A 14,542-nucleotide genomic window follows, 5' to 3' on the forward strand; every position below is an offset into this window, starting at 1 on the left:
GGCAAGGAACATTCTTAGCAATGGAAAGAAGGAAAGGAAGGAAGGAAGGAAGGAAGGAGGAGAAAAAGAGAAAGGAAGGAAGGAAGGAGAAAAAGAGAAAGGAAGGAAGGAAGGAAGGAAGGGGGAGGGGAGGGGAGGGGAAAGAGGAAAGGGAGGGAGGGAGGGATTAAAGAAAGAAAAAGAGAGACGAATGTGGGGGAGGGAGGGAAAAAAGAAAGGAGAGAGAAGAAAGAGAAAGGAAGGAGGAAGAGTGGGAGAGAGAGAGGAAAGGAGGGAGGGAGAAGGAAAGCATTGCCATGGAAATACTTAAAATACTATGGTAGCACAAGAGAAAAATGTTTTCTAATTCCTGGGGGCCTGGAGGCTTCACAGAGGAGGGGACATCTGTGTTAGTTCTTAAAAGCAAAGCTAAGTAGGAGGTACCAGGCAAATAACTAGGCAAATAACTAGTCATTCCTGGAGCGAAGAAGCTGCAGAGGGACTAAGATTTGAGACAGAACTGCAATATTCAGAGAAAGGCGAGCCAATTCGGTTTAGTTAGAGGCTCGGATATTTCCTAGGAAATGGCAGAAGACTGAAGGGCTATGCTAAGAAATAAAAGAGCTTGTGTGTCATGGGGAAGCTAGTGAAGGTAGGAAGGGTAATGATCGATCTGATTGATGCTTTCCCAAGTGCAGTCTTGTGGCTGCGGGAGACTGAATGAGTGGAGCCGAAAGGCTGTTACAATCGCCCGGTGAAAGGGTGGTAAATTTCCCTTGTATTTCTTCTCGTTATTATTAATATCTAATAAAAAGTAAGGGAAATAAACTAGATGACTTTAAAGTTCCCTTCCTGATCTGTGATTTCATGATTTCTACTCAATTTGTTCTCCCAATGAGATTAGTAATTAAAATAGGTTCTGGGCCTGGAGGAAAAAAATTACATTTACTCCCAGGAAATGACTTTTAAAAGAAGTTTTTAGATAAGTAGCTACTAAAAACCATTATTAAAAAAATACTCCATCATTTCCCCCAATGAGTCCTAATATGCATTTGGATAGCTTTTATTTCCTTATAAAAATATACTATAAAATTAATGCCATATTCTTTTCACTTAGAAGCAATGAAGTCCTTCAGGCTGTGGACAGAAAAGTCAATGTGTGTGTGTTTAAAAGTTTAATACCCTTGGCCGGGCGCGGTGGCTCAAGCCTGTAATCCCAGCACTTTGGGAGGCCGAGGCGGGTGGATCACGAGGTCAGGAGATCGAGACCATCCTGGCTAACATGGTGAAACCCCGTCTCTACTAAAAATATAAAAAAAAAACTAGCCGGGCGTGGTGGCGGGCGCCTGTAGTCTCAGCTACTTGGGAGGCTGAGGCGGGAGAATGGCGTGAACCCGGGAGGCGGAGCTTGCAGTGAGCCGAGATCACCCCACTGCACTCCAGCCTGGGAGCACAGCGAGACTCCGTCTCAAAAAAAAAAAAATAAAATAAAATAAAATAAAAATAAAAAATAAAAGTTTAATACCCCCCAGCCCCCTTTACATGGCTTCAAAGTGCTCCACTGTGTGGGTAAACAGAGCTTATTCAACCAGTCCTCTCTGGATAGACATTCAAGTGCTTCCAATCTTTTGCTAAACAATGTGTCCATAAACTTGAACATCTGTTGTTTCCTATCTATAGAGATGTTTCTTTAGGGTACATGCCTGAAAGAAGATTTCTGCGACAAAAGGTAAATGCTTTAGTAATTTTGTTGGATATTGCCAATTTTCCCTCCACAGAGGTGGTGACAATAGCAGGCAATATATGACCAGCAATGTATGACAATCCCAGACTCTCCACAGCCTCGTCAACAACGCCCCTGACAGGCCCAAGTGTGTGTTGTTCCCCTCCCTGTGTCCGTGTGTTCTCATTGTTCAACTCCCACTTATGAGTGAGACCATGTGGCATTTAGTTTTCTGTTCCTGTGTTAGTTTGCTGAGAATGGTTTCCAGCTTCATCCATGTCCCTGCAAAGGACATGAACTCATTCTGTTTCATGGCTGCATGGTATTCCATGGTGTATATGTGCCACATTTTCTTTATCCAGTCTATCATTGATGGGCATCTGGGTTGGTTCCAAGTCTTTGCTATTGTAAATAGTGAAGAGCATCCCTTTTATCCATACCTGTCTGCTCTACAGAGTGGCACCAGCAAAGAATCTATGCCCCTCCTCTGGCCCAGCCTGCAGTGCTGTGGACGACCTGTTTCCCACCCTCACTCACACCCTCTCTGTGGTAACCAGATGAGGCCCCTCCCTTACACAGCCTAAGGTAGAACTCTGGAAGCTTTCCTTCTTTTATGGGACCTGTCCAAGACTTTTGTCCAATTTTCCATCAGGTCTACAAGTAGGCTGTAAAACATTTAGAAGAAAAGGGGGTTGGCCCTTTTGAGAAGCCCATGGCAAGCATCTCCCTTTCTTGGTTATGGGCTACTTGGAAAAAAACTGTATCTCATTTACCCCCATTCCCCCAACACTAAGCACAATGCTGAGACGTAGTGTGTTAATAAATGACAAAAAATTATTGGTGTTAGAATAAAGACAAGGCTACCCGAGTTGCTAAATAGGCTAAAAGGCTGCATAATTACCCTATGCAAAATGACATTCATACCAAGGGCAAGGGAAAAAGCATAATAAAAGGGGAATCTAGTTACCATAGTGACCCTGTTCTGCTGAAACAAAAACACTCAACAGGATTTAACGAAGAATTAATAGCCATCATGATTGTTACTGATTCTGACAACGACGGTGGTGGAAGACAAGAAGGGAAAAGGAAAAGCAGGCAACAGAGGGGTGGAAGGGGAGGGAGAACTGTGTGAAGAACATCTAATAATCATTGGAAATTAACTAGACACATTGCTAAAACTACCTCAGATGAAAATTACACTCCAGAGATAAATTAACACTTTCTCTTTGATAAGCCAAATAGGTGTTTTCACAATCTGCTCTCATGTGCTTTCCATGCCATCTAAAATCACACAACCCAGTGAGGAAAGGGAGCCTGATTCCCATTTGCTACATTTCTTCTTATGACTATTACTGGCAAATTTCAATTGTACACTTTTGCCGTTTTACTAATTGTTCACATACATGATCACATATAGGGTAATCACTGACTTCATTTTCTAGTTGCATTAAAGAATGCAGTATCATTCTTTAAATATAATCTTTCATCAAAATATTAGGGTCACATAATACTGTATATTTTGTGGGAAGGGTGACTTCACTTTTCATGTTTGATTTTTTAAAAAAACAATAAAAATGATCTTGGCAATGAATTCTTTGCTATTTTTTCTCTTACATACTAACCTCTATCAACTGACTTAGAAGATATCTTTTAATTTTAAAACTATATTGAGTATAAAAGAGTTGGGCTCTCTATTCAGATTTATTCACAGGTGTGTCACACATTTTGACAACGGCCTTTAATAGTCCTAATGAAGATACTGATCCTACCTAACATAATCAACTATGAGGTATATGGGTTTTTTTCTTTTTTTCTTTTTTTTTTTTTTGAGACGGAGTCTCGCCCTGTTGCCCAGGCTGGAGTACAGCGGCGCGATCTCGGCTCACTGCAAGTTCGGCCTCCCGGGTTCACGCCATTCTCCCACCTCAGCCTCCCGAGTAGCTGGGACTATAGGCGCCTGCCACCACGCTCGGCTAATTTTTTGTATTTTTAGTAGAGACAGGGTTTCACCGTGTTAGTCAGGATGGTCTCGATCTCCTGATGAGGTATATGTTTTAATAGAACAGTAATTTAGAATGCCATTTAGTTCTTCCCTAATTAGAGGGCAAAGTGTTCCCCTGACAGACTCAGTCATGCATTGAGTACTATGCCAGATGCTAGAAATACAAAAATAAATAAGACACTGCTATTCTCAGATAGTTAGCAGTCTTTGGGAGAAAAGAAAATCTGTTAATCAAACACATGCAACAGTGTAAGCCATGCTTTTAATAGCGTTTAGGTACTGTGGGCAGAGGTGAAAGGAGAGAGTGGCAAACTGGTTGGCCAGGGAGGCTTCCAGAGGAGCTTACTGAGTCAAAGAGGTGTGTAGGCCAAGCTTGGTGGCTTACACCTGTAATCTTAGCACTTTGAGAGGCCGAGGCAGGCAATCACTTGAGCTGAGGAGTTTGAGACCAGCCTGGGCAACATAGTGAAACTCTTTCTCTACAAAAAAAATACAAAAATTAGCTGGGTGTCGTGGCATGTGCCTGTAATCCCAGCTACTTAGGAGGCTGAAGCGGGAGAATCGCTTGAACCTGGGAGGAGAAGGTTGCAGTAAGCCAAGATGGTGCCACTGCACTCCAGCCTGGGCAAGAAAGCCAGATCCTGTCTCAAAAAAATAAAAATTAAAATAAATAAAGCTATGTAGTAGATTCTCTGGTGGATAAGATAGGGAAGATTGTGTACAAAGGCAACGGTTAAGAGGCCACTCGGAGCAGCCCATAGGTAGCTAAGGAATGGAAAGAATGGAACAGGAGAGAGGTGAGCTATCCGTCCTGGAGAGGCAAGGAGAATTCAGATCATGAAGGGCCTCGTATGAGAAGCAGAAACACCTGGACCTTATCCGTAGTTGGTGGAAAGCCCCAGGAAGATTTTCGGCAAGGTGGCATTTCAAGAGACAATTTATGTGGCAATATGGAAAACGGAGTCAAAGAATAAGATATACCCTTGCAGTGAGAAAAGATGGAGTGAGGCAGGTGGATCACTTGAGTCCAGGAGTTTGAGTCCAGCTTGGGCAATACGGTGAGACCCTATCTTAAACAAACAAACAGACAGACTGGGAAGGTTTTGGGCAGCTGTTGAAGAAACAAAAGACCCAGGCAGATTGAAGAGAGAATTAAAAGGTAATGTTAACCATGGGGAGGAGAAAAAGGGAGGATGACTCAGATTCATGCCTGGACTTGCTAAGGGGATGGGAATACCGGAAAAGACTAGGTTTTGCAGAGGAATTTGATACATTTACCTAAGGACCTGGTGAATTTTAAGTTTCTGTGAACAAACAGGTGGGGATGACCAATAAATTGATAATGAGTCAGATGCTAATAACAATTCCGAGCTGGAGATAAAGGCTTAGGAATTTCCTGTACATACTTAGTGGGTCCATGGAGTTAAAGCTCTAGAAGTACAAGAGATTGCCTGCTGCATTTCACTGATTAAAATTTAACAGTATCAAAAATTGAGTTCCTTACCTTTACTACTGACATCTCAAGTGCTTGAGAGCCACATGTGGCTAGTGACGACTACATCGGACAGCATGGACGTAAAACATCTTCATCACCACAAAACATTCTATTGGACACCATTAAAAGTGAGTATTGATCCAAAGAGAGAGGGCGAGTGGAAGGCAAAGGAAGGACCTTCCAAGGAAACTGCAGATATGTATGAAAAGTCAAATTCAAAAGCCAAGGTTGGAGAGAGAGAGAGCAGGGACTCCAGTACATCGGGGATATTTGACTTCTTCCAGTACGATACTGGGAGAAGCTCTGAGTTACTACATGCCTTCCTTGAACTACAATGTGCACTTTCCATGCCATCTAAAACCACACAACCCAGTGAGGAAAGGGACCCTGATTCCCATTTGCTACATTTCTTCTTATGACTATTACTGACAAACTTCAATTGTACACTTCTGCCGTTTTACTAATTGTTCACATATATGATCACATATAGGGTAATCACTGACTTCATTTTCTAGTTGAATTAAAGAATGCAGTATCATTCTTTAAATATAAGCCAAGAATGTGCATGAAAGAAAAGTTTGCTAACCTAAAGCTGAAAAACTGACAATATGAGCCAAGTTTTTGTTCCCTGTGTCAGGCACTGACACAGTGGCACTGAGTGCTCTACTAGAGTTAGCTTATTTTTAATCATTTGAATTATCCTCGGGCAGAACATCATCCTTGATTGAGAGAACAGGAAACTGAGGACAACAGACGTTTGAAAATGTGTTAATGTTTCACAGATAATGGCAGAGGACCCCGGATTCAAACTCAGATCAGTCTAAGTTATAAGTAAAAATTCCACAGTATTTGCTTCTAATCCCCACCTTCGGCAGAGCCCACCTTATGCAAAATCCTTAAGCAAATTTTTAAGGTCTATTGCAAAAGAACAATTATCTCAACAACTCCTTCTGAAGTACATGTTTATAGCTGAGAAATATGTGCTGGAGAAAAGCTGCTCCTACAAAGATCCTCAATTAGTGAAACAGACAACCAACGTTTGCAAAGGACAGAAATGAGCCCCTCATTTGATGGCATATGATTCTTCAGGTGTTTCCGCTACATCAGTTTTACACACAGAAGACGTAAACTCCTTGAAGGTAGGTAATGTCTGATACCTCCCAAGATCCTTCAGAGCACACACTTAAACCGATAAAATTGGGAAAATTATATTAGCAAGGGCATGCAACCAAAATCTGTTAGGGGAATGTGTTGAGAAAGATGCAAGTTTTATTTTTCACACTGTTTTTTTTTCTTTTCATTGTATACTTGAGTGGCAAATCACTTTTCTGAAGTCATTTAAATCAAGAGCAACATAGTGCCTGCTCCTTAAAAACAGACTTCTCTAAATAATATTTTGGTCCAGAAGATACCCAACAACCTTGAATCTTTGTCTAAAGATAGCACAAAAAGTGTGTGTGTGTATAGTGTGTGTGTACATATATAGGATATCAAGGAGATATATATAATGATCATATATACAAAATATATAATAATCACACACACACACACATATGATCATTAAATGAAGTTACTATGTCTTCACCAGAGGACACATTAATACCATAGGTGGGGCAGACTAAGCTGACTAAATTTCATGGCTTTAAATGATTATGATTTAATGTCTGGTTTTAGTTGTGACATGCAGTGACAATATCCCTATAGATCATATTATACATAAAGTAATTACAATTCATTTCACAAATAGCTGATAAAACTCATGATCTCACAATCTAGTCTCAAATACAAATCTAGTCCCTAGGTATTTTTGAGATTTGGGTCTTTGCCTTAAAAATCATCGATACCTGAAAAACACGTAGTAAACTGAGCATAACACACCAAGTTAATGTATTGAAGTTGTGCAGGGAGAAGAAAATTTATCCTAAAATGAATTCTTAAATATTTATCTTGATATAGTAGATTACTAATTGTTGCACTAATGAAAAATACTTAAATACTACCTTTTGAGATAAAGGAATAAAGTGATCTCCAAATGTATTTAAGCTGTGATTACCTTATGCTTACATTGCAACCCTAGTGTCAACCAAGATATTCACCAATAATTCATTTAAAATTTAGGATAACAAACAAACAAAAATCCCAGGTAACCCAAAAAAGTTCCTGAGAGGAAAATAATTACATCTTCACACAAAGTCTTTAGAACATTATATTTCATAAAAGACAATGATAAAAAAGTACAAACATTTCCATGAGAAGCAAAAAAAGAAGAAAAGTGGGATACAAGAAATTACTAGCATGTATTTCAGTGCATTTATGTAGAAGCCTTTCATCTAAATAAATAAAATAATCTTAAGTACACTTCCTCTTTCTGATAAACAGTACTATGACCATTTTAGTTCTCTCAACTGGCATACTTGCAAATCCAAGACAATAAATCTAGAATAGTATTTATTTGAAAAACACATAAAGAAATATATCAAAGACAAGCAAAGGCCAAATAAAATGACAAAATCTGCTTTCACTTGTAGGAAGCCTCCAGAAAGAGAATATTGTATTGGACATTTTTCCACTTTGTTTTAAAACAGGTATCAGTATCTTGGCTGGCAAAAGGGTATATAAGGAAGTTTTTAATACATAACTGTATCTACTTAATATTATAAAGTTTTGTTACTGAATACCTTTTCACAAAAACAAAAACTTAAATGTAGATTTAAAAAATACTCATAAAACCCTAGTTTTGGCAAAAAATTAACTATCTCCACTGTGAATTGGATATCATGTTACAGCAAATGTGTACTCTTTTCCTTTTCTTCTCTACAGACAGGCCCATTAGTCATTACTTCTTTCTGTAGTTGAAAAGCACCATGTAATTTTCCCAGTTAGTGCCACAGGGACCTCCTAGTAGCCCTAAGTCCACATATACGGGTTTCTTGACTTTGACACTAGGAAATACAACAGATAAGTTATCAGAGGATGTCTTCACAATTTCAGAAAGATCTCAATTTGCTTGACTTCATTTGTTTAGAAATGAAGTAATAATACTCTTTCCATAGACATACCTAGCATCGCACTGGATATGGAATAGGCAATCAATATATGCTCATTAATAAATCCTCCAAACATACTATAAAGAAGATAATTTGCATTTGCAATACATTTGTTAATCTTTATGTAATAATTTATTGTCATACAATGAAGATAAATGGGCACAGCTCTGTCACTTACAGAAACATACTAAGGTCACCGTTTATAGGAAGAAGTAATTTTAGGTCTACACTAAAAAAGCAAACCAAACAAACAAAAAGCAAACTAATTAGGTGGTTTTCACGAGATGAAAAACCATATTCAAAACGGAAAAAAAGAAAAGTGTTTATATTTCACTCCTGAAACAAAAATTAACATCAGACTTAAGAAAATAAGGCAGATACTAGTAGTACTAAGTTTTCTTGAAACTGTAAAATATATATAAAGATGAAAAGATACCGAATGTGGACAGCTCCACATTGATCAACAAATGTTAACATTCTCAATCTTTCATTGACTTTAAAAACTATGTAATAGAAACAGAAAATGAACTGATACACAAATTAAGTACAAATATCGTAATTTTCAGAAGATTTGATTTTTCATTATTTTGACTACCACAAAAAAACCTGAAATATAAATATTTTGGAAATAGCTCTAAGAAATATGAAAATATTTTGTTTGGTATTATAACTATCCATTTTCTCAAAGTGTAAGAATTCAATTATTTTATGATTTAGTTTGTGGTCATTTGTGTTATCAATATTGCCATAAAAATGACACTTTAAAATAAAACTTACAATCTGAGATAAATACCATAGTTCTGTTTTAGGTAAACAATCCTTGAGGCAAACAAATATTATCCAAACGTCTCTCATATACAGATTTCTATTGTTCATCATTGTTGTTGAAGATTCATTTTATAGATATTTAATTTTTTGTTTAAAATCTGTGAAAATATCAAGATATTTTAAAGAATCTTTACAATTGCTAATTTAAAAAAAAAATACCGTTTGGCTTTACTGTGGAAAAGTTCATCCAAAATTAAGATATGTACTTGATATCAGGTAGTAAGACCTTTTTTCAGAGAACAGTCATATGAAGATAACTGGACAAAGCCCTGACAATCATGCAAACATATAAGATACTACATATAGAAGACATTATAGCATCAGTGCACTGAGTAACTCATCATGTATTTTAAGATAATTCTATTAAATTATACTTTTTAGATACTACAAATAGAAGACATAATAGTATCAGCACACTGAATAACTGATCATGTATTTTAAGATAATTCTATTAAATTATACTTTCAGAAAGAAAATTTTAGTAATTAATACCAGAGATATAATCTCTTAAAAGTGAAAAAAATATATATAATTTGAATGAAACTAACATTCAAGGGTCCCCTCCAAAAGTGAAATTCTGTCTGAGAACTAAACTTAAAATTTGTTTTTATCTACTAAGTATTTATCTTCATAAAAATAGAATATTTAATTCTTATCTAATAGTATAATTCATTTGTATATTATAAGCACTATTGGGTTTTCTTCCATAGATCATTCTTTTAAAAAAACTGACTTGATTTCTTTTTAAATGAAGATACTTTTTTTGGCTCTTCTGAACTGGAAATAATAAAAGTGCTGTTCACTATGAATTAAAAAAAAATACAGAGTATAAACACACAACCTTGGAAACATTTTTTGAGGCACAAAATCCCTGACACACCAGAGATACATGAAAGACATTTAACATAAAGAGGTCCTTTATATCATGTCACATCACAACTTTTAAGATTTTCTTGGTAATTCTCATGCAATATGCATAAACAATATGGTTGTGATTTCTAGCAAAATCAGATGAGATTGCAAGCAAGGAAAAACATAGGTAATCCCGGTAGGAAGAAAAGCTGTTTAAGTCCTTTCTTCTTTCCCTTTAAAGCCTAAGAAAGCTGTGACTTCTTCCACACAAAAGGCTGAGGTCTAAAGCTCAAAACTAGTATAACAGTTTACTGTATTAGTTGGCTGTCAATTATTGACAGTTCCTTCATTTCACACAAGGGTTAACCTTTGTTTAGTGACGTAAATTTAGTGAGTTTTTTTTCATGCAAATAAAAAATGTCTATAAAAGTCCAATAAAGGTATAACCGATTACATGCAAAACTGCAACACATCTAATTTTTCAACAATTTGCACACATTAATTTATATCACATATATACAAAATATGTTTAAACGGAAATAAAAGCATTCTCTTGAATTAAATTATAGATTTTAGTATAAAAATTTTTCTCTTCATAGGGAGCTCTCTTAACTTCCAACCTTAAGTAGTGGCTTCCAGTTTCTGCGATGTTCGCCATAGGGGTGTGTCTCAGAGCAGGGAGGATGGGTGAGAGAAGGGTGACTGTATATAGTCCCACTCTGTAAACATTGAGGACTGCTGGCTCTTCTCAAGGAAAAGGGCACTGTGACACAGCCAATTGCTGACCTCCACTAAGAGTGCGCTCCAAGTTTATGATCCAGCATTGTGGTCTATCTTGCCACGACAGCCATTTCTTTTAATAGTCTTCGATTGGAGCTAACTCTGGCATGAGGTTTACAGATATGTTTGTATACAACCTATCAACCAGTATTTTTGGCCTATATATTAAATTGTTCAACCCATCGATGTACTGACGCTCCTTGGAATACCTTAGTAATTTATACCTACAGTTTTAGAGGAAAAAAAAAAAGGAACAAAACATGTTCAAAAAGGAAAACTGATAAGGACTGTGTTCAAGGTCATCTTATAATTAAAGCACTTAATGCTCTTTACAATTTCTGGTTCTTGTGCATAATTTAAGAATCTCTAAACCATTATTCTAAATTAGCAATTTTACTACCCAAAAAATGCCACCTGAAAACATTATTTTGCACTTTTACAATTAGACATTTTTAGTAAATGAAACGTTACGTTTTGTTACGTAAATACTTTTACATAGTTAACCAGGCTCTTTAACGTAAATATATATAATTATTAATACATACATATCTCTTCAAAACAAGCACCAAAAATGCTTCCTTCTGTAAAGATTCCCTTCAGCAAAAAATACTTTCCTTCCATTATGAAAATTCCCTTCAGCAGCTTTTTTGGGGTTCAATGCATTTTTATTTACCTTTCATATATTCAACAGCTTTGGAAACCATGGTATCTGAAGATAACATTCAACTTACCGTCCTAAAAACTGGACTTCACCTCTATGGTGATGAGGAATTGACTTGTATTTTCCTAAGTCTCCCTCTGGTCTGGTTACATTATATCCAGCATAGTGAACTCTACAATACCATATATGGAAATGAAAATACAGGGAAATAAAATATGAGAATGGGTTATGTGAGTTCAATTTTAAAACACAAAAGAATGCTCTAATCCAGGGTTCCCCAACACCTAGGCCACAAACCAGTATAGGTCTATGGCCTGCTGAAAACTGGGCCACACAGCAGGAGGTAAGCAATCATTACTGCCTGAGCTCCACCTCCTGTCAGACAACCAAACAGCATTAGATTTTCAGAGGAACACAAACCCTATTGTAAATGCACACGTGAGGGATCTAGTTTGCGTGCTCCTTTTGAGAATCTAATGCCTGATGATCTGAGGTGGAACAGTTTTCTCCCGAAACCATCCTCCCGGGTCCATGGAAAAATTGTCTTCCAGGAGACTGGTCCCTGGTGCCAAAAAAGTTGGAGACTGCTGCTCTAATCTATATGTTGCCAGTAATTTCAGAAAGCAGTCTTAATGAAAAAAAGGAGAAACACAAAATAGGGTTTAGAAACCTCAAACATTTCCCATCCCGAAGAATCTTCTTGGAATAGGTAAGTATTACAATTTACCTAATATAAATAAGATTTATAAAAATTCTATTAGTGAACAATTTGTACCTCAACATACCTGTTCCAAAGGTCATCATCTTCTCCTCCCCATCCCCAGAAGGCATTAGGAAAACCATTGATCTTTCTAAATTGTTCCACTGTCAGCCCACTTACACCACCAAAAAATTCTTTATATGGAAGACTAGAAAAGAAAGATACAGTATTCTAAAAATAAAATCATAATAGTTTCCCATGTGAAATGAAGGTTTCAGTCTTTTGTGTGCTTTGCAAAATATGCCTTTATATTCTATATAGACAATTATGTTAGAAAATGTGAAGTACAGCAAGATACAAAACATCTTTATATTCTAGTGACACAAGTACATGTAAATGTGTTATGTTAAACGTAAAGCACTTATGGAAACCTAAATTTAATATTTAGTATACAAATAAGACTCAAAACAAAACCTGTAAGGCTCAAAACCCAGTGCCCCAAAATTGTGTATTTTGACAACAAAAGTAAACATGATTAAGTATGTTAATAATGGTCAATGCATGTCAGATGTTCCTAAATTAGTAACACTTAAAAAATTAACTGAATTATAAATGCATTATTTATTATATAAAGCAGGATAAATATCAATTACAAAAGACAACTCTAGCATTTAATTTTCTAGTTGCCTACTTTTATAATGATCTTATCTGTCAGGATTATACTCTCAAAATATTTACAGATATTTACAAATACATTCATTTTCAATGCACTGATATTTACAGAAATAACTATATTTTTATTTGGATTTTATTTTCCTTACCCTTCCCTAACTCATATTCCAAGGAATGTGTCAAACGATGCAATGTGTTTAAACTTTTCTAAACTTTATTTTTACTCAGCTAAACTGTGTGTTTAGGTATAGATTGGCTTTCTGACGTTTAGGCAGCGTCCCTAGACCTGCAATCCTGAATACATTCCCGTGGACTGAAACATGCCCCTGAGCAGCAGATGTCAGAGCAGAGAAAACGTGACCATGCACAGCACCCAAAAATCAAGCTGAGGGAAACCTGGCTGCGACCACAGCAAAGCTGTCTCAGAGGAGGGAGCTTTTCGTTAGAGACTCGCCTCACATTCTGAGAAGGACGTGCTGTCTGCCAGCTGAGGTCCTGTGTGGCACACAGACCAAGGAACAGTAGTTCCTTCATGGAAGCCTAGGGTTGTAGGAGAAAGCAGTCTTGCCCTCATCCTAGGTCAAAGGTACTCCAAGATGGTAATAGTAACACTGGTATCCTAAAGACAACCATACTCTCCTGAGACCTCTCAAGGCTCACTCTTGGGAGCTTAGTGTTCTGGTATTTTAGTAAGATTAGCTGGGGGTTCCACAGGGCCAATACGCTTTCTTGGCACCATGTACTTCCCACATCAGATGGATTATTCTTGCCCAGGCTAGTAGTTTAGGAAAAACCTAAGATCGTCAGATAGGGAGACATGAATAAATGTGTCTGTGTGTTTACTGACGTGTATAAATCAGCAAGCCTATCAATTCCATTTACTGCTCTAAGTGGAAATAATCAATTGTATTATACAAAGAATGGAAAGTTAGGTAAAATGAAGGTATAACAGATAAACTAAAGAGAAAACAAAATCCAACAAGTCAAACTCTTGCAGTGTTTATCTTACACTGTCCAAAGTGGGAGAGACACCACACCTGAGGGTCTGAGTTCTCTGGTCAGCAGCAGTGTGGCCACCACTGTGGGGCAGGGATGCTTCACTAGGCTTCATTCCACAGCTGAAGTCTATGCACTGTCCAGCCCAGGCCTTGATCTACTGCCATTCTCCCTGAGCTACATTCTAATTACTATCCAAACGTCCAAGATGCCTAACCAATCCAGGGACTATTCTAGATGGATATGAATACAGCTGACCCTTGAACAACACAGGTTTGAGCTGCACAAGTCCACTGATACACAATTTTTTTTTCAATAAAAGTTACATTGAATGTGCCTCTCCTGCCTCCTTTTCCATCTTCAACTCTTTCACCTTGCCACCCTTGGGACCCCAAGACCAACCCCTCCTCTTAGTTAGCCTACTCCACATGAGGATGATGAGGATGAAGACCTTTAGGATGATCCACTTCCACTTAATGGACAGTAAATATATTTTCCCTTCCTTATGATTTTCTTAATAACATCATCTCTCTAGCTTACTTTACGGTAAGAATGTGGTATACAGTACACATAACATACAAAATATGTGTTACTCAATTGTTTACATTATTGATAAGGCTTTTGGTTAACAGTAGGCTATTAGTAGTTAAGCTTTTGGGGAGTAAAAAGTTATACTAGATTTTCAGCTGCATTCTGGTGGGGGAGGGGGGCAGTCACCACTCTAACCCTTGCATTACTCAAGGGTCAACTGTGTTTATTAGAAATTGACATTTACAACTTAACAACAAATTATTTAGACAAAAAACA

The 14,542-nt window shown here is 37.3% G+C and overlaps 1 protein-coding gene across 3 annotated transcripts in view; it reads right to left on the bottom strand.

Annotated features, from left to right (window-relative positions):
- Positions 1–7,392: 7,392 nt before the first annotated feature.
- Positions 7,393–14,542, bottom strand: part of B4GALT6 (UDP-Gal:betaGlcNAc beta 1,4- galactosyltransferase, polypeptide 6) — a 76,347-nt gene continuing 69,197 nt past the window's right edge. For all 3 annotated transcript variants that reach the window (XM_011974376.1, XM_011974375.1, XM_011974374.1), the window contains 3 exons: positions 12,153–12,275; positions 11,438–11,539; positions 7,393–10,930 (listed from right to left, as the gene is read on the bottom strand). In XM_011974376.1, the coding sequence (XP_011829766.1) occupies positions 10,783–10,930; positions 11,438–11,539; positions 12,153–12,275 (373 nt within the window). In that variant the 3' untranslated portion in view covers positions 7,393–10,782. The remainder of the gene's footprint in view (positions 10,931–11,437; positions 11,540–12,152; positions 12,276–14,542) is intronic.

The sequence above is a fragment of the Mandrillus leucophaeus genome, unplaced genomic scaffold, assembly GCF_000951045.1.
Source record: "Mandrillus leucophaeus isolate KB7577 unplaced genomic scaffold, Mleu.le_1.0 Scaffold145, whole genome shotgun sequence".
Lineage (NCBI taxonomy): Eukaryota > Metazoa > Chordata > Mammalia > Primates > Cercopithecidae > Mandrillus > Mandrillus leucophaeus.